General features: G+C 43.4%; 1 protein-coding gene across 1 annotated transcript in view; it reads left to right on the top strand.

Annotated features, from left to right (window-relative positions):
* Nucleotides 1-20003, top strand: part of AFF3 (AF4/FMR2 family member 3) — a 397189-nt gene that overhangs the window by 348041 nt on the left and 29145 nt on the right. Inside the window, exons 12-14 of the mRNA XM_015592714.2 lie at nt 10184-10370; nt 15406-16497; nt 19597-19721. Of these exons, the coding sequence (XP_015448200.1) occupies nt 10184-10370; nt 15406-16497; nt 19597-19721 (1404 nt within the window). The remainder of the gene's footprint in view (nt 1-10183; nt 10371-15405; nt 16498-19596; nt 19722-20003) is intronic.

Here is a 20003-nt window from a genome sequence, read left to right on the forward strand (position 1 = left end):
CTTTGTAGCCAGTAGGCTGTCAAGGAAAAACCACACACATATACCCTGTAAGGTAGGATTATGTCCTCAACTTGTTTGTCAAAGGGTACAAAAGCACAGCTGGAGCAGAGGGGCCCCACCGAACAAGTCCACCGTGCACCAGCGCCAATCCCCAGGTGTCTCTCAAGGGTGCTCACACCTCAGTCCTTTGATGCTTGGACCTCACTTAACTAGTACAGAATACTTACACAGTCTGTGTACTTAGTAGTTTCCTGTAAGAGCCTGTTTATAGACATGGGGACCCTCTGATTCTTAAGTAAAACCCAGAATCAGCAAAACCCTGCCCTCTCCCAGGAGAAAAGGAGAGGCAACATTTAGGTATTCCTGGCCAATTTCTGTGCCCTCAAATGACTGGCGTATTCTGAAAAGTCCACTTCCTCACAAATATACAGTGAAGATTTTTCATCATAGGAGGTATTTCTGCTAATATGTTTAGAATGACTAGACTGTGGAAAAGTGTTCCCTCATGAAACTATATCATTATTTATCTAATTAACCCCCTGTTTGGGGGCATTCTGGTTGTTTATAAATGTTTTCCTTTGCAAATAACAGGAGCACATATCCTTGTAGATAACTGTTTTTAGACATCCCTTATTATTTTCATAGGATAAATTTCTACAAGTAGAATCTCAGTTCTGTCTTTTATTAGACACCTCATTGTCTTCACCTATAAAGTGGCAGAATAATACCTATCCTATAAAGAGGCAACAAAAGCATAAGGTGACAAAAAAAAATCTCAGGGGTCTTGGGTCTTGACAGAGGTATCGTCCATTGTTTTGAGTCATTATTTTGTGTTGGAATGGGTGCTCCATTCTGACTTATTTGTAGAGCTTTTCTTTCATTTTTCTAGATTAATGAAAAATGTGTAGTTTTTGTATTGTCAACAAGCAGTATTGGAATTTGTTTTATAGTTTTCATAGCCAGTTTCATCTACTTTTTATGATCCTATACTGTTTCTGATGGTTATACTTTTTCCCTTAGAGATGCCAGGACCAGCTGATTCCTGTGTTCCAGGCTCTGTGTATGGCTGAGTGTCTGTCAGCTCCCTCCTCCACACACACACGCACACACACACACAACACATGCTGTCACTCTGATGTATTAGCACAAAGTGTACTCTTAACAAACCTCACACCAATACCATCCCTTACCCCCGTGCCATTTACTCCGAACAAAGTCCTTAAAGTCTCACCATTTTATCCTTAACATTTTTATAGCCTCATTTCACTTGAGGCATTTTTCTCACAAGGCTATATGCATCATTAGTGACACGTTCTTTCTAGGTTTGAATACATACTTATAAAATCTGAGCTTAATTTCCACAATAAGTGGTTTTTAAGTAAGTGAATTAATGCCTAATTTGACTAGGTGATAAAATGGACAAGCACTGTGGCAGACACCTGCATGGCTGTTTCATTCATCAGCCTTTGAGACAGTTACCCAGAGCTGGAGGCTAGAAGTATTGAGAGAGGGTTGGTTTCTTTCTGCTTGATAAATTCAAGTGGGTGGTTTCTGTTCTGCGACAAGATGCCGATGTACTTTTCCCTGTTCCTTCTGCTAAGTACAGCTAAAATTCTTAAACGTATATACATGTTTATATATAATATATATTTATATATGTTTATATATTTTTATATATGTTTATATATATACATATAAATAAAACAAACATAAGACTAAAAGGTAGAGAGAAGGCAGATCAGCTAGGGACTCCAGACCCTGGGAAAGACATGGCAGTGAGTTCCCTGAGTTTTCTTTTTTCCTCATGTAGCCCAGAGTGAATGCTAGAGAAGCTGGCAACCTGGAATTGCTAATAGGCACAGATGTTTTTTTAAATGCCACAGAAAAGCCATCTCTTTCTAGTCAAAGGACCAGAAATGGGTATCCTAGCAAGAAGAAAACATTAAAATAGGAACTGCTCTATCCCAGCCAAACAGTATGGAATAAGCAAGTGGCCCCATCCTCATCAGCAAAAGCCAAGTGGGAAGCCTAGACTTCCTTTAACCCTCGCCCAACTGTGAGGAGGGGCCCCTCTCACCCTTGCTGGCCTGCTATTAGTGGAGGCCTGCTAGAAAACAAGTAGGGTTTTTTTTAATCCAAAGTCTTATAATACCAAAAATGTTCAGGATACAATAGAAAAATCACTAATTATAACAAAAACCTGGAAAAATCTGAACTCAATGAGAAAAGACAATTAACAGATGCCAATACTGAAATGACATAAATATTAGAATTATCTGATAAAGATTTTAAAAGAACCATTATAAAATGCTTCAGTGAGCAATTAAGAATATACCTGAAACAAATGAAAAACTAGAGTCTCAGCAAAGAAAGATATAAGAAAATTCAAGTGGCAATTTTAAAACCGAAAAATAAAATAACTAAAATTTTAAAATCCAACAAATGAGCTTAACAGTAGGATGAAGAGAAACAAAGAAAGAATATGTGAACTTGAAGATAGAACAATAGAAATTGCTGATATGAAAAGCAGAAAGAAAACAGACTAAAGAAAAGAAAAAAGATCTGTGGGACTAGAACAAAAGATCTAACATTTGTGTCATTAGGGTACCAAGAGAAGAGGGGCTTAAAAATGATTCAAAAAGCATTCAAAGTAATAATGGCTAAAATTTTTCCAACTTTTGCAAAAGATATCTACATATTCAAGAAGCTTAGCAAACCCCAAACAGAATAAATCCAAATAAATTCATACCAGGAAACACCATAGTCAAACCTCTGAAAATAAAAGATGAAAAATATCTTGAAGGCAGTGAGAAATAAACAACTCCTGACCTTTAGGGGTAGAACAATCCAAACAGTTTGAATGACCCTGTATTCAGTAACCATGAAGGCCAGAAGGAAATAGCACATCATTATTCAAGTGTTGAAAGAAAAGAACTGTCAATGCAAAATTCTATGTCTACTGAAAATTTCCTTCAGAAATGAAGGACAAATGAAGATATTTTGAGATGAAGGAAAACTAAGAGCATTTGTCACCAGCAGACCTACCCAAAAAGGATGGCTAAAGGAAGTTCTTGAAACAGAAAGGAAATGGTAAAAGAAGGAATCTTGATAAAATAAATGATATCAAGAAGGAAAAGGAACAATAGAAAGAGTAAAAGGAGGGTAAATACAATAAATTTTTCCTCTCTTGAGTTTTCTAAAATGTGTTTGACAGTTGAAAGAAAAATTTGAAACATTCATGTGGTTCTTGATGCATACAAGAGAAAGAATTAAGACAATTGAGGAGGCAAGGTTTCTACGCTTTCTTGTGTTGGTAAAATGATAATACCAGTACGCCGTGACACGTCATGTGTAATGTAGCATCTAGAAAGTGATTTAAAACTGTACAGACAGATAAATTCAAAAACACTGTAAATAAATCAAAATACAATTGTATTCTATTTTTGTATAATTCTATTCTATTATGGTGGTTGCCAGAGGTGGAGGGGATGGTGGGAGAAATGGGTGAACTATTTTTATTTGTTTTTTTTTAGTTTCAGTAAATTGAATATGTATATATACATATATATGTACATATCTATATGTGTGTATACATATATGTATACACACACATATATGTGTATATATATTTGTAATCTTAAAATATGTTTTAAGGATTAGGAAAGCAGAAAAAAGAAAACAGGGATCAAACAGAAAACAGAAAGTAAAATGGCATACTTAAGCTCTAACAATATCAATAATTATATTAAACGTAAAAGGGCTAAATTCACCAGTTAAAAGACAGATTGGCAGAGAAATTAAAATAATAATAACCCAACTATATGCTGTCTACAAGAACCTCAATTCAAATGTAGCAATACAGCTAGTCTGAAAGTAAAAGAATGGAAACTATATACCATGAAGACATTAATCAAAAAAAAGCCAGAATGCCTATATTACGATAGCCATTAGTAGACTTCAGAGCAAAGAAAATGACCAGGACATAGTGGGACATTATACAGTGGTAAAAGAGGCAAGCTAGCAGGGAGGCATAACAATCTTAAATGTGGGTGCATCAAACAGTGGAGCTGCAAAATATGTGAAAAATAATTTGGCAGTTTCTGTAAAACCTAAACATACACTTATCATACAACCTAACAATCACATCCCTTAACATTTGTCTCAGAGAAATAAACATATACAAAAACCTCTACACAAATACTCATAGTAGTTATAATAGCCAGTAGTTATAATAGTAGTTATAATAGCCAAAAACTAAAAGCAACCAAAGTGCCCCTAGTGGTTGAATGGTTAAACAGTGAGTGAATGGTTAAACATCCATGCCATGGAATCAATAAAAAATAACAAGCTTTTGATATACTCAACAACTTGGGTGGATCTCTAGGCATTATCTTGACTGAAAAAAATGTCCATCTCAAAATGACGTATACTATACTTAAATTATATCCCATTAAAAAACGGATGTACAATATATGAGTCCATTTATTCGACGTTTTTAAATGACAAAATTCAAGAGAGGGCAAACATATTCGTAGTTGCCAGAGGTTAGGGATAGGTGAGGCTGAGAGATGGGCATGACTCTAAAGGAATAGCATGAGGGAGAGCCTTGTGGTGATGGGACAGCTCTGTATCTTGATTGTGGTGGTGGTTACACAGATCTATACACGTGATAAAATTATGTAGAACAATATACACATTGTACCATTGTCAGTTTTCTGCTTTTGATACTCTACTATAGTTATAGAAGATGAAGCCACAGGAGAAACTGAATGAGGGGTACATGATATGTCTCTACTCTTTTTGCAGCTTCTGGTGAATCAATTATTTTAAATTTTAAAAATGTTTTAAATAAGTGCATTGATTAAGTGTATTTGGTTAACCTCTTCTTTGTCTCTGCTAATCTAAATCCCCGAGAGAGTTAAAATTCCTGGTTGTGTTTTTTTGTTGTTGTTAGTTTGTTTTTTGTTTTTTGTTTTTTGTTTTTGTCCATTTCTTTTAGATGGAAGCATCAGAGGCTTTCGGAATGTGTAATAATAGGAAGTAGATCAGGGGTCTCAAATTGGTGCTCTACAAACCTCATCTGACCTACAGATGCGTTTCATTGCTGAAATACAGTGGAACTTTTCATTGTTAGACTTTTCAAATTAGTTAGCATTTGAAAATCAGGAGATTTGGTATAAACATCAGGATTTAGGGCTTCTCATTTCCACATGGCAGGGGTATGCTGACATGGAGAGCGGTGCTAGACCAGACGGGGCTCTCCCCGCTTTGACTCCTTCCCTGCCAGGGAGCCAAGGGTCCATTGTCATTTATCATCATGTGTTAGGCATTTGTCTTTCTTATACCTGGACTTCACTCCTTTATACTACTCACCTGGCCCCTGTAGATTTTTCAATTTGCAGTCTATAACATAGACAGTAGCTCTCTAGAGATATCAGTTTTATGAAATCCTAGCCAGTCCCAAGGCAACAGAAAAAGATACATATGTTGGGTATATGAACATCTCATTAGCTACTTCATAGAATAACAAATACATTGACTTACATGCTGGATCAAGAATCATTTTTCTTTTAAGTTCTTTCATATAGTTGTTGAGAATCTGTTTATGCCAGACCCTCTGCTAACTTTGGGGATGCAAGGATAAATTAGGTTATTCCTATCCTTAATATGGTAAGGGATACAGTAGAGAAATGGGCATTGTGTTCTAGGGGTTCAGGGGAGGAAACCTCCATTATGTGTGGGGAAATTGGGAAAAAATTCACGGAACAGGGCAGTGAAGCAGTTCAGTGCTGGAGTGTGAGGAGATGATAATGGAAGAAAGGGAGAAAGGAGTTTCTGACACAGAGAATGGCATGTGCAAAGGCACCCAGCTATAACCAGGCACAGGTGGTCAAAATCATGAGAAATTATTATGACTGCAGTTTAGGGACGGACCCATTGAGGTAAAGCTGGAGATCTTATTGAAGCCAGACCATGAAGAGCTTCAAAAGCCACATTTAACAGAATTGTTTCTGGCCGTTAATACAGAGCAAACAAAGAAAGGTTAGTACAGAACCAACCATCCTATCAGCTTTGTTTTTTTGGAAAGTAAACAGTAAACTTTGTGCCAGCTTTTGCCATTTTCACTTCTCATCATATGGTTATAGTTTTAGCTCAATTGATATCACTAAAGATGCTTTCGATACAGGAACACTGTTGCTAGGGGACCGATTACAGTTTGGAAGTCAAGTGCTTGTTGAGTTCATACTGAGTGCTGAGTGATAAAGTGCCGTGGCCTCCTCTGTAATATTATCACTCGGCCAAGACCAGTGGAGCACCCACAGGATGCGAGGCACCATTGTTGGGCATCACAGTGTCCATACGGTGCCAAGCAGGCAGACAGCTTGCCTCCCAGTTACTTGGTGGTTGAAAGCTTGTGGACGGCTATGGGTGTTCATCCAGGCCACACAATGCACCCTTCACTGTGAGATCCAGGATTTGTCATTTAGCTTCCAGATCTTTTCTTTTACTGTTTGTATTCAGACTTAGCCCAGGCCAGATTCTGAAAGGAATGTGTCAGTGCAGCCAAAGGAAAGGACATAGAAAGCAGGTCATTAGAATAAAGCCAGGACTCTCTCAAAGTGTATTTGGTCTTGACCACTCATGAAAACAGCAAAACATTTCATGAAATCAAAATACAAAAATTAAATAAACCATCTAAGAGCGAACTGGACTTAAATTATAGCAGATGAAATTTAGAAAACATTTAAAGAAATATCCTCTGAAAGGAAGAAGTGTCAAAATTGGAAGAGCACAAGAGGTGCTGAAATTCCCTTAAATATTTTTTTTTATTGGAAAAGAGAGATTGTAACCTTTTGGAAAGGTTCAATGCTTATTAAAAAAAAACTCATTAGCCCAATGACAGGTTTTTTTCTATTTTTTTGTTTTTTTTCAGTAATCACATTCAAATGCCTACTATGTCCCTGGCACTTTGCTAAGTTGGGTGACACAAAGACTTATTCCATGATCTCACTGATGTTTCCATGTCTGCAGACTCAGTGGCACCATGTTGCATAGGGTCCAAGAACTCTCGTAAAAATTATCAAAGGTTGTGTCATCATGCCAACCGATCTATGTTATCTTTTCAGGAAAAAAAGTTAATTTTTTTAAATTAAGTTTTTTTTTTAATATCTTTGGTACAGAAACATGACATCTAATTGGCACGCTAAAATTTCAGTTGGCAGTTTTAAATATATACAGCCTTGTCTTTCAGGAAGGTCTTTCCGATGCATCTTTTTCCATCTTGATTCTGCTACTCTAAAGAGGCCTCCCAGAATAGCTAAGCCAACCCTTTTATTATAGTCACTGTGACAACCATCCCATCCAGCTTCCTAGAATTTACTCTGCCACCCTCCCTGCTGCAGCTGCTTCAGCAAAAGCACAGCAGCCTCATGCAGTCATGACAAGAGCAGTTATTAACAACCAGTTGACACCCAAGGACCCGCACAAACACCAGTTAATGGAGCAGCCTTTGTGGACGGAGGGATAGTTCTCTTGATGCCACAGCCGGAGCCACCAGAGTCCTTCCAGGCTCCCACCCTTAACACAGATTCTTTCTGGTGACACATTCTCTACCCCAACCATTGAAACATGAATATAGTCAATCGTGACCCTCCTTACAAGCAAAACATGAAGAAGAACCTAAAACTCTTGGCTCTCTCAACTGTTTTAAAAACAAATATAGTTATGCCAGTAAAACTCATTTTAAGTGAATTTCCTAATTTAAGGAAGGAAGACATGAAAGCCTGAGGCTTTTCCACCAACGTAATTCGGCCAAGAGAATCTGTCTCCTTGGGCTGGTGTGTCTCATTCCTATAGGACAGCCCCTTGTGAAAGGGAGGCAGGCAGCACGGGAACTGGTTAATGGACATTTTCCCAGAGATCGAAGTGCTGCTTTTGCAAAGGCAGGCAGTCCCTCCATGCATGTTGCCGCTTCCGCTGTGCTCACCCAATGCCCAGACACACACAGCAGGCGCATCACAGGTTCTTTGTTGTTTGAGTTAAAGCCTGTGGACGGTACTGCTCTGTGCTTAGAGCCTTTGGCCATCACGTTGGTGAATCACTAAGCTCTTGGTCCGTCCTAATTTCTCAGTCTTCAGCAGATGTCACCCAGAATGTGGCAGGGAGACATATTTCTTCCCTCTACCATGTGTTGCTTCACTTTAGGGGGTTTTCAGGTTTAGGTTTTTATTAATAGGGGAGGAGGCATTAGTTTGTTTTTGGAATTTTTTTTCCCCAGAGTTTTGGGCGCCTGCTGACAAACTATTAACATGGGGTTGTTGGATGTGCGTTTGGTTTTTTTAGTGGGGGGTTGTTTATTGCTGTTTCTCCCCAGTGTTTTGGGAGTCTCTTAACAGGCTGTTAACATGGATGCCAGGTGTTCATGTTTGGCCAGAATCTAAGGTTTTTTGTTTTTAATGACCCCACTGACAGTAGGCATCCCAGCTCAGCCACCGGGAAAGGTGAATTTTAGCTCATGAGGGAAGAAAGTGGTATCACAGCCCTTTGATCACTAGCCTTCCTTTCCCTGCCTCTGTCCAAAGAGCCAGGATTCCTCACTCAACCCCAGACACAAATGAGAGGCTGCCAAAGAAGTCACGCCAGTTCAGGCAAGACATGAATGTGCAGATGTTGTCTGATGTTGACACAGCCTCACAGCCCACGTCCTAAATGTGCAGATGTTGTCTACTGTCACACGGTAGGTATGGACCATGACGTTGGTGGGGGACATAGAAACCACTAGAGAAGATGATGTTCCAACTCTCCTACAGATATCTCCTACAGGACAGCTTCTTGTCTTGGCATTCTCCTAGAAGCCAGGCTCCAATGAGCATTAACCCCTCACACTGAAGATTTATGAGATTCTATCTTTGGGCAAAGCGTTTGTCAAAGATTTAAGGGGAAGGTGAAAAGTTTCCTTTACCTTGTCCGGGCTGCTTTGCACTTGAAACTCTAAACCCTAACAAGCTCCCCAGCCCCTGGCCTTCTCTAATGTCCACTCCTGTTGAGCACTGGTCCCAATTAGAAGGGCCAAGCTCATATTTGCTGACTCGACATGAAAAAGTGGTCACTGCATTTTCTGGGTTTAAAATATGACCTCAAAAGAACAAATTCAGGTGTGTGTAAAAGCAATTAATACAGACTTTGAAGATGTTGAATATTATGTGAGTACCAAAACTTTTTTTTTGGCTCACTCTTTGGGTGGATGTCTGCTATCTGGATTTTTGTGGTTAATTAATTACCATTAGAAAGTGTCCATTTTTCCTGTTCTCTTTGAGTGTATGATTTGAGTCTGTAACTTGCTGGCAAGTTCCAGCATGGAAATGAACATAAAGTATAATTTGAAATGCTGTTGCTAACTATACTAAGGTTGAATTTTAAAGTATGGAATATATACTAACCTAACTATATGGAATATATACTAACCTAACTATACTAAGGTTGAATTTTAAAGTATGGAATATATATATAAAAAAAAATGTGTAAGTAATGGATCTTTAGTCCATTAATAAAGAGCTCAAAGGAAAATTACTGTTTACTCAGCAAGCCGGCTCCTATAAAGGCGACAGCATTTGAGTGTATGGGCGGGAAGAGGTGGGAAGCCCAGACTATATAACTTTGCTGGTCCTGCGGTCTCCAGAACCTTCCAGCAGGCCATTGAAAGCACAGAGCAGAGCACTGTGTCCATCCTCACAGCCCACGTCCTAAAATAAAGCAAACAGAAATTTTCATTTTTTTTACAAACTATTTCCAGCATTTTGGATTTCTTTGCATTTTTGTAGATGATTAGATTTGGGGATGCATTTGAAAAGCTATTCTCAGAAGCAGCAGCAAAATAGGAACAGCGGTTCTGGAATTATACCACCTTCCCTTCTAAAATGACCACACAAATAATGTGTGCCCGTCAATCAAGGGGCGCCAACTTTCACTCCCAGTTTTATTTATATGTAGGTACTATTTCGTTTAACCATTAGAATGCCTTTGACCTTGATGATTGCTCTTTGAGTGCCAAGTGATGGCTGACAGATGTGCGGCCTGTGCCTCCTGCTCCTCTGGTGGAATGACAGCTTGCTCAGTGGTGTTTCGTGTTTGCTCACTTGGCTTTCCTTCCCTTTCCTTCCCGGGGGACCCTGTGGGCTGGCAGCGCCGTGGTCCAGCAGGCCAACTGCAGAGCCTCAGTGCCTTCCAGCAAGGGCAGCAGCAGCGGCAGCAGCAGCAGCGGCAGCAGTTCATCCAGTGACTCGGAGAGCAGCTCCGGATCCGACTCGGACACCGAGAGCAGCTCTAGCGAGAGTGAGGGCAGCAAGCCTGCCCACTACCCCAGCCCCGAGGTAAGACCTGCGCTGGCCTGAGCCTTTCTGGCCGGCTTTTCCCCTGGGCGGCCAGGCAGTCAGTCCATGGCCCCTGGTTCTCACACCTCCCCACCGCCTCCTACCTCTCGGTTGTGATGGCAGCGACCCCTGAGGCCACCACCCCTTGGCAGCCATCAGAGTTTGTTTGAGCTCATCGTTTTCTCCACTCTGTCCCCTCCTCACACTTCTCCTAATTACACAGCTCTCTTGGGAGTATAGAAACTTCATCTTTCATTGTGCAAAAATCTCTATCTTGACTTCCAGAAGTTTCCTAATGTGCTATAAATAACCAGTGACTGGAAATACTCTATGGGTCGGTCTCCCCAGGGGTCAGCCAGGCAGTAACTAGCCGGGGCAGTTTACCTCCTGGGAAGTGCAGTCGCCCATAAATCACCGGGACAGGACTCGTGAGGAGTAGACGTGGTTAGAATCTTACTTCTTTGCAGTTTGTCATGGATTAGAAGAGCTATAAATATTAATAAAACCTTAACTATGTTTTCTTTGTGAAAATATAAAAAGAAAAATTAGCTTCAACCAACAAATAATAATGAAACCTTTTATAGGTATAATGAGTATCTGTGTGGAAGATTTAGATGCCTCATATAAAAGCATTATAAGGTACCAATAAAAATATGGCTATTTCTACTTTAAAGGGGGAAGGTGAAAAATAAAAAGTAATTCAGAACATGGAGATTCTTGGGAGAGGGCTGGGAGCAAATTTCTCAAGTCTGTGCATCTGTAAGGTAGACTTTGATTTCTAAGGAAGAAATAAAGTAGTTTCCTCTTGAGTGTGTGAACATTTGACTCTACCGTGGATCAGAGGATTTAATTTCTTACCGACAGCCTTCTGTACACTCTGGGGCCCAAATTTCTAAATAGGCTCTGAAATAAAATCAAAGCCACTTATACAGACCATGGTGGTAAGAGGGGAGCATCGTGAAGGGTGACACAAATCAATTTCTCTCTCTCTCTCTCTCTCTCTCTCTCTCTCTCTCTCCCCCGCCTTTCTTCTTCCCTCCCTTCTTCTCTCTCCTTCTCTCTCTGTCTCTGTCTACCTGAGCAATATTAACCTATACAAGCCAGATGTTGATATAACCCTTTCCAGACTCTTTCCAGACACAAAGTTATTATTCCTTCTTCATAATTTCATTCATTCATTCATTCATTCATTCAGTGTTCATTCAACAAATACTTATTGAACATCTGCCACAGACATGGCACTTGGCTCCAAGACACAGCAGTTATCTGACAGAGAAAGTCCTGGTCCTCATAGAACTGGCATAACAACAGGAATAATGTGAAACAGAAAGGTACAGGAGTTCAGCAAAATAGAGGAGTTCAATGGTATTTTTCAAAGCCAGCTTCATGCCACATATGTTGAGAAACTCCAGAATAGTGTTAGTTATAGGAAGTGACTGGGTTCTGGGACACTGCAGAAGCTGAGGGCAGTGGAAGTGGATAAGTGTCAGTGTCTGTGAAGACCCTCTGTCCAGGCTCTTCTTTGTGACTTTGAAGGTTAAGTTCATGAATGTTGGGTCTTATTTTCTTGCTGAAATATGACTTCTAGAGCTCATGGGTGAGGCTGAATCTCAGCCTAAGGGAACTAGTTATAAGGTGCTTTAAGCAAATTCTTTGTAAATGTCAAGGATAATTACAAAGACTTGAACTCCTTGGGGATAATAGGAAGCTCTTGCCATTTCTTCCAGCAGCCCTCAGAGGACCAGACTGAGGAGAGGAGGCAAGATTCCAAACAATTTAGTTGCCTGAAGCCACGCCCAGTTTTCTTTTCTTCGCTTCTTTAGGCAGAGAGAATGCACAAGTAGCAAGTGAGGTATTAGCCACTCTGCAAGTTACTTCTTTCTGCTGGAAAGAAATGTATTAGTTGGAATGAAAGTCAGGTTTCTTCTAACATTTTTCCCAAGACACACCCCCTTCAGAAATAAAGCAAGTTTACAGAATGAAAATCGCACAGAAGGGAAGGAGCATGACTCGGCTGGCCCTCCACACTGTCACAGTTTCATGCTGATGGAGCTGACCCAGGTCACCTTGCAGAGGGCAGTGAGGCTTGTTTTCCTGAACCCCACTTGACAAGGTGGCTCTGTATAGCCATACCTCACCTTCCACGATGCAGACCAGTTTATTCTGCATTGAAGCAAAGCATTTCTGGCCCTCGCTTCCCCTACCTTTAACATCATGATGTCGGGGGAGTAGGAGAGGACCTTCCAAGGCACCTGCATCCCCCCTCAGTGTGCCAGTACCCGAAACCCACGGGCTTCACTGACTTTCATCTGAACTGTTCTTTATGGCCGTGGTTGTAAAATGCCACTGCATTTTGCATGAATCGCCGTAGTATAATGCCATGTCTGTGAGCCAGCACAGAGGAGCCTGCGCAAACTGTTTCCCTCGCTGCAGACCCTCTCTCTGTGGCCCAAGGTTTGCCAAGTTGTTCTTAGCTTCATTTTCTTCACTTGAGTTTCATCGTTTTTCCTGACACAGTACATCCTTTCACATCAAAGTCCTTCCCCCTCAGCTAGCATGTTTACACCCACACACGGAGCTCCCGAGATCAACGTTCCCCAAGTCACAGGCACTGCATAGGGACAAAGAGCCTGGTCCCTTGGTTTTGAGGAGTGCCAGGGTTTAGTAGGTTTAACCCTTCTCTTAGATCTAGGGCTTCACCGTCCCTCAGAAATGCTCCGGTAGACTGTGTTTTCCATTGTGAATTCCCAAACTTATCTGACCATGGAAACTTTTCTCATGGACGATGCAAACTAAAAGCACATTTTGGAAAATGCTGCCCTAAGTGATTCTTGAAAATCAGCAGGAGTGAGAGACAAGTTACTCAATGTTTCCACAAGCTTCTTAATTAGGCATCTCTGGGGTACCTGGCAGCGGGGTCCAGAGAAAGCATAGGTGAATGCTTCTGTAGGAACAGAGAGAAGAGCAACCAGGGAGGAGGGTCATGGCTGAAAGTGCAAAGCAGCAGGTAAGCAAACAAACAAAACACTGGGCAGGGACTCTGATGGATGGCCATACCAGCAGCATGCCCATGGACGAGGGTTCAAAGCTTTGCGTTTCCCCCTCTTCACTGCCACTTAACTCTTCATGGTTAAGCTTCTTGGCCACAAGCGCCTCCCCCACCAAATGGCAGACATCCCTGTGAGGACAATCTGTGCGGTTGTCCTGAGGGATAAATGATACAATTTGAGTGACAGCTCATTGTGAGTGGGTCTTAGTAGGAGCAGACTCAGAGCAGTCTGCTTCCTTAACCTGTTACAGCCACTTCAGGGGACACAAAGGAACAGACCTAAAATGTACACATGAAATGGATATGGATATCGAAAGGCTATGTGTTGAGGATATAGAGGGCACAGGCAATGTTGGGGGAGTTAGTGGTGTTCTCCGAAAATCAGACCTAACTGGATCATTTTAGTTTGTAGACCAACATTTCTCAAAGGAATGAGGTCCCCCTTCCAGAAAGCTGCTCCAGACAGCAGTGGGAGTTGAAACGAAGCAGCAGGGGAAAGAAGCTGCTCTTTAAACCTAGTCTCGGTGGTGCCTAATGACCTGGCAGCTTTGGACATGTCACTTAACCCCTCTGAGCCTCAGCTACAAATTGGGAGTGATAACATTTGTCTGTATGGATTAAATTAGATGACATGTGTGAGGTGGGAGGTACATTGTGGGTGTTGCGGCAGTGAAAGATGATGGGTGCTCTTGAACACCACCAGCCCAAGGAATTTGGATTTCATTTAAGAGGCAGTAATAGGAAGGCTTTGTAGATCCTTGAGAAAGGAAGTGTGATTTAGTGATGTGTTGAAAATGGCCCTTGAAACTGCTTTCTTCAGCTGTGAAGTGCAGAAGAAATGACCCTAAAGCACGTCAGGCATGGGCCCCACACTGAGTGTATTCAATTCTCCCCTTCACTGCCAGCACTCCCACCAGGGTGTCTCAGTGCACATCTCCCCATGTGCAGCTGTGTCCTGGCTATAGGCAGTCATCCACATTCCCCCACGTTACAGGTGTGAGCCATGGAACGGGGAGGGAGAAGTAACATTAAACATGGCGGTGGGGCCAGTGTATGTGGCATACCCTGCCATGAATGTTTGCCGCCTCTCCCATACATGCTGGACTGTTACTAGAAACCAACTAATCAAGCAATTGCTCCCTGTAAAATCATCATTTCTTAACCTTTTTATGAGACATAGAACTATTGCCTTCTCCTAGAAAAGTGCATCTATGCTACGTTTCATATTGTGTTTCAGGGCAGTCACTGACCCCTGGAACCAGTCTACGGGGCCAAGTTTAAACTTGTCACCTCTGTGGTTTGTTCTGAGTCAGCAAAAGTGCTTGCAGAGAGGTTTCCATCATCACTTCCATGTCTGAAACTTTTCTGGCAAAGTGGAGTGGAGGCAGGTCAAAGATGGACTGACCAAGTCCAACCTTCCAGGCCCCGCGGAAACAGGACTTCTAGACCACAGAATGAGCCATCCCCCCAGTTACTGCTTCCGCAAGAGTAACCATGCCTTACTTGTCTTCACGGCATTAACTCTATGTTCCTTCACTGGGGTTATGGGTTCCACTTGGTCCCCTCTTCTGATTTCCCCCCAAATTTTAAGTCTTACCAAAAAAATGAGTGCTTTAACACTCAGAGCCTCCAAACTATGCCCCCACTAACTTTCGTGGAATCTCAAGTTTATGTATCTATGTATAATTATAAAAAATATACATCATATAACACTCAAAAGTGCTGGAAATGGGTTCTAATGGAGCACAGTGCTATCCAAAAAGGCTTCAAAGTACTGTTCTGCCATTTAGGTGACCTGGGACAGGAAAGGGACACCACAACGAGAGCTGCCCCACACTCCCACTGTGCCCACGTTCTTTTGCTTCCAGCCCATTGGTTTTCTGCTCATACACCTAGGGGAGTAAGTGAAGATAAAAACAGCCCGGCCCCTTTTGAGTGAGTCAGTAGTAAAAGATGTTTTGTTTGTTGTCGGTTTTCTGCTTTTAGGCTGAGCCGGCGTCCTCTAACAAGTGGCAGCTGGATAAATGGCTGAACAAAGTTAATCCCCACAAGCCGCCTATCCTGATACAAAATGAGAGCCACGAGCCGGAGGGCAGCCAGTACTACGCCCCAGGGAAAGACCAAGTGCAGGACTGCACGAAGCTCCCAGATGGGTGCCAGGCCGTCCTGAGAGAGAAGGACATCAAGAGCACTTGCAAGGAGGAGCAGAGGCCAAGGACAGCAAACAAGGCGCCAGGGGCCAAGGGGGTGAAGCAGAAGTCCCCGCCCGCGGCCGTGGCAGTGGCTGTAACCACAACTGCCCCGCCACCTGCAGTCCCCGGCGCACCCCCCGACAACACGCCTGCTCGCAGGTCTGCAGGCAAGAAGCCGCCTAGGCGCACGGAGAGGACCTTAGCCAGCGACAGCGCCAACTGCCACCGGCCTGAGGAGCCCGCCGACGCCCTGGGGACAGGTGTGGTGATCCCCCCAGAGCCCACCAAAGCCAGGCCCTGCAGCAACAGCAGAACAGGCCACCGCAAGGAGCTACGGGCCTCTGCCTCTGTCACCTGTGAGAAGCGCCGCACACGGGGGCTGAGCAGAATTGTTCCCAAGTCCAAGGAGTTCATCGAGACAGAGTCATCATCTTCGTCCTCCTCCTCGGACTCAGACCTGGAGTCAGAGCAGGAGGTGTACCCTCTGGCCAAAGCACAGGCGGTGGCTGCTACAGCCTCTGCAAGTGACCAGAGGCTCAAGGAGGCTGCCGGCAGCATCAGCGGAGGCGGTGGCCCCCGTGCACCGGTGGGCTCCATCAACGCCAGGACCACCAATGACATTGCCAAGGAGCTGGAGGAGCAGTTCTACACACTGGTCCCCTTCGGCCGCAATGAACTACTCTCCCCACTGAAGGACAGTGATGAGGTCAGGTCCCTATGGGTTAAAATCGACCTGACCCTTCTGTCCAGGATCCCAGAACACTTGCCCCGGTTGCCGGGGGTCTTGAGTGCTCCTGCCACCAAGGACGCCGATAGTGCACCTCCCAGCCAGCCATCCGACACACCTGCCGAAAAGGCTTTGCCAAAATCCAAGAGGAAACGCAAGGTAGGCTGGGAGATGATGGCCTGGTGGGAGGGAGTATGCAGGCATTCACGTGGTATTCTGTGTGTGCCAGGTACTGCTATGAGTGTAACTCAGTCCTTGGAACCGCTCAGTGCGCGAAATACCATTATTATTCCCATTCTATGGTTCTAAATAATGAACCCCTATACCACTGCATGCTGAAGTAGGAACACGGGAAATCTTTATCAAGTGTGCGAGGCAAGCTGGAGGCTGGGCCTGTACAAAAGCAAAACACAAGGTGAACCCCATTCTTTGCTGGAAAGGGTGGGGTGACATCAGTAATGGGATCATTCACTGACTAAGAAGTCAACAGCCCCATAGAGTTCGAGGCTGGGACTGGGTGAAGCATGAACACAGAGTGCCCAACACCAGGGCCCTGCAGGAGCCAGCTGCAGCATCTGAACTGGGAGCAGCTGTTGCTCCCAGTTGTGTTGACCGAGCAGAATTCAGTAGCGGAGAGGGACTGGGAGCAGGGCCTTGAGGAGGGGGGACATTCAAGTACAGCCACGTGTCCCTAATGGAGAGGGTCTAAGAAACATGTTGGGTGATGTCACTGTTGTGCGAGCCTCACAGTGCGCACTGACACAAAGCTAGGTGGTCTAGCCTACTGCACAGCTAGACATGTGGGATAGCCTGTTGCTCCTGGGCTGGGAGCCTGTACAAGCACATTGCTGTCCAAACAACACGAGATTAAATCAAGCACAAGAGAAAATGATGCAATCAAGTTACGCAGTAAATACAAGATGTATGAGGCTGCTGCCAGCGTAACACAGCACATTGTTTTGTGGTAAACTTTCTTTGTAAGTAGAAAGAATACGCTCTAAAATAATGATGAAAGATATAGTATAGTAAATGAATAAATCAGTAACATAGTCGTTTATTATCATCATCAAGCATTGTGTGCTGTACATAATTGTATGTGCTATACTTTCCTACAACTGACAGCACAGTGGTTTGTTTACATCAGCATCACCACACATATGCGAATGATGTGTATGATGTTAGGATGGCTGCAATGCCATTAGGTGACAGGAACTTGTCAGCTCCATGATAATCTTATGGGACCACTGTCATATATGTGGTCCATCATTGATTAACACATCGTTACATGGTGCACGACTAATCAGAGTATCAGGGATTAAATTGCACCAAAAGAGGGAAAAGTGTGAACAGGGGAGCACAGGAGTGAGAAAGGCAGTTGGAGAGCAGGGAAGGCTGGACACCTTCCTGGAAGCAGACTCAACTGCTTAGCAGTTGTTGAAGCTTTTTGAGCATGAGAATAACTTAATCATGCATTAAAGCCAATTTTGAGGCTTTTTCACCCCCTCCTGTTGTTGTACCTTCAAAAGTCACTTGAACCACAGTGAAAAATACAATGGATGACAAACCACAGATTGCAGTAATCATGGGTGGTTCCAAAATTAGGACAAAATCAATAACAACAGTTAACACATAAGTATGTCCCCATGAGGGATGCTGTTTTAAGCACTTTACATATTAAATCATTTAGTCCTTACAGCTTTAGAGGCAAATACTATTGTCATGCCCATTTTACAGATGAGGAAGCTGAGGCTCAGAGATTCTGAAGCGTCGTGCCCCAGGTTCATTAGGTGATACGGGGCAGAGCCAGGAGAGAACCCTGGCTGTCCGGCTCAGGTCTCGCAATAAGAAGTCAGCCCAAGGTTTGCGTAGTGTTTTCCCACAAGGCCCCTCAGAAGGGTTCATGCTTGAAGTTTAATGCCTGTGGTTGCCATCTTGAAATTCTTCATTTAATGCCTGTGGTTGCCATCTTGAAATTCTTCATTTTATCTTTGTACTTGTGTTTCTCTAATGCGGAGTGATGGGACAGTAGAGTATGCACAGGGGCACATGGAGTTTGGCCCCCCTGCAGTCCCACCTATTTCCCCAGGACGGATTTTGCCTGCCCTTTGGCCTTTTGCACTTCTGGCTCTGTGCAACACCCCACCCTTGCCATTTCCTTCCATGGACGGGGTTGCTGCCTTGGGCCCCTAGGGGCCAGGGAGCAGGCACAGTGAGGGTGGAGTCAGGGTAGGCACCGTGCCCAGCTCCAATTCAGGTATGGAGGGGCCCCAGAGAGGAAACTGCAGTCCCTTAAAGGTTGCTGGGTTGCCTTGGGTTGGAGAGTGGGCCATGGAAATGCCCAATGAGACTTTCTGACCTCTTGACAGCGTGAACCCTCTGCTGCTGGGCCGTGCCTGTGCACCCCGTTGCAGGACAGGACCCCTGGGCACTTGAGAGTCTACACTCACCCCCTCCCCAAGAATCCCCACCCCTCAAGGAGTGCAGCATGAACTAGCAAATAAACACCACCATGGCAGGTCAAGGAAGAGACTTTGAAAGACAGGGAAATGTTTTCTACTTTAGTACTTTATGCATTACTCTTCCTGCTTTTTAAAAAAAAATTGAAATATAATTGACATAACATTATGTTCGTTTCTGGTATATAATGTAGTGATTCAATATTTGTGTATGTTGCAAAATTATCACCATAATAAGTCCAGTTAACATCCATCATCATACATAGTTATAACATTTTTTTCTCCAGATGATAACTTTCAAGATCCACTCTCCCTCTCTCTCCCTCTTCATAAAAGCCATGAATTTCAAAAGAAAAAGTCCAAATTTGTCACTTCCCTTATGGCATTAAGCCCAGAGCACGTTGCTATACCTTATTCAGATACCAAGAAATGCCAGAATGAGAGATACTGAAGCTGCAGTGTGAATTCAGAACAGGTCTTTGGCTAAATTGGGTGTGTTGATGGCCAAGAAGTTGTCATCATTCACAGTGTCCCCTCCCAAACTTTGGTCCCACATGGTACATGCTTTTCCTCTCAAAAACTGTCAGTAGTAAAAGGGACAAAGTTCATCTTTGATGAGGAGCTGCTGGGAACCTAAGCTGAGAGCTAATAATGCTGCCACCACCATGCTGCTGAGGATTCTCCGTGGAGAGGCCGGCACAGCTGGTCCCCTGGAAGGCCTGTTCTGTGGAGGTTGCTGACGCAAGCTCATTACACTCCCTTGAAACCCATAGTTGATTGGTTTTTGCTCATTTCCACACAGTGTGACAATGAAGACGACTACAGGGAGATGAAGAAGGCCCAGGGGGAAAAGGACAGCTCATCACGACCAACCACCTCTGTCAGTAATGCTTTGTCTGCGAACCATTGCAGCATGGCCATCAACAGGTATGCGTGTTCCCTTGAAGGTGGAGGTGAGCTGGGGGCACCTCTGGGTCTGCAAGTCATCAACTGTACTGTGGGAGAGTCAGATTTTTTTAACCACTCCTCTGGTCTGGGTCTCCAGACTTCTATCCCTTGATTTCACTTCAGGCTAGTAATTGTACTAGGATGTGTGAGCCTCATGTCACAGCCCCAGGTGTGCGGCAATACTTCTTTGTAACAAAAGACCAGTTACTGGTTACACACTCCCAGAAACGCACTCTTCCCTCTGAAAACTTAATAACTGAA

The sequence above is a fragment of the Pteropus alecto genome, unplaced genomic scaffold (genome assembly GCF_000325575.1).
Source record: "Pteropus alecto unplaced genomic scaffold, ASM32557v1 scaffold186, whole genome shotgun sequence".
Classification (NCBI taxonomy): domain Eukaryota; kingdom Metazoa; phylum Chordata; class Mammalia; order Chiroptera; family Pteropodidae; genus Pteropus; species Pteropus alecto.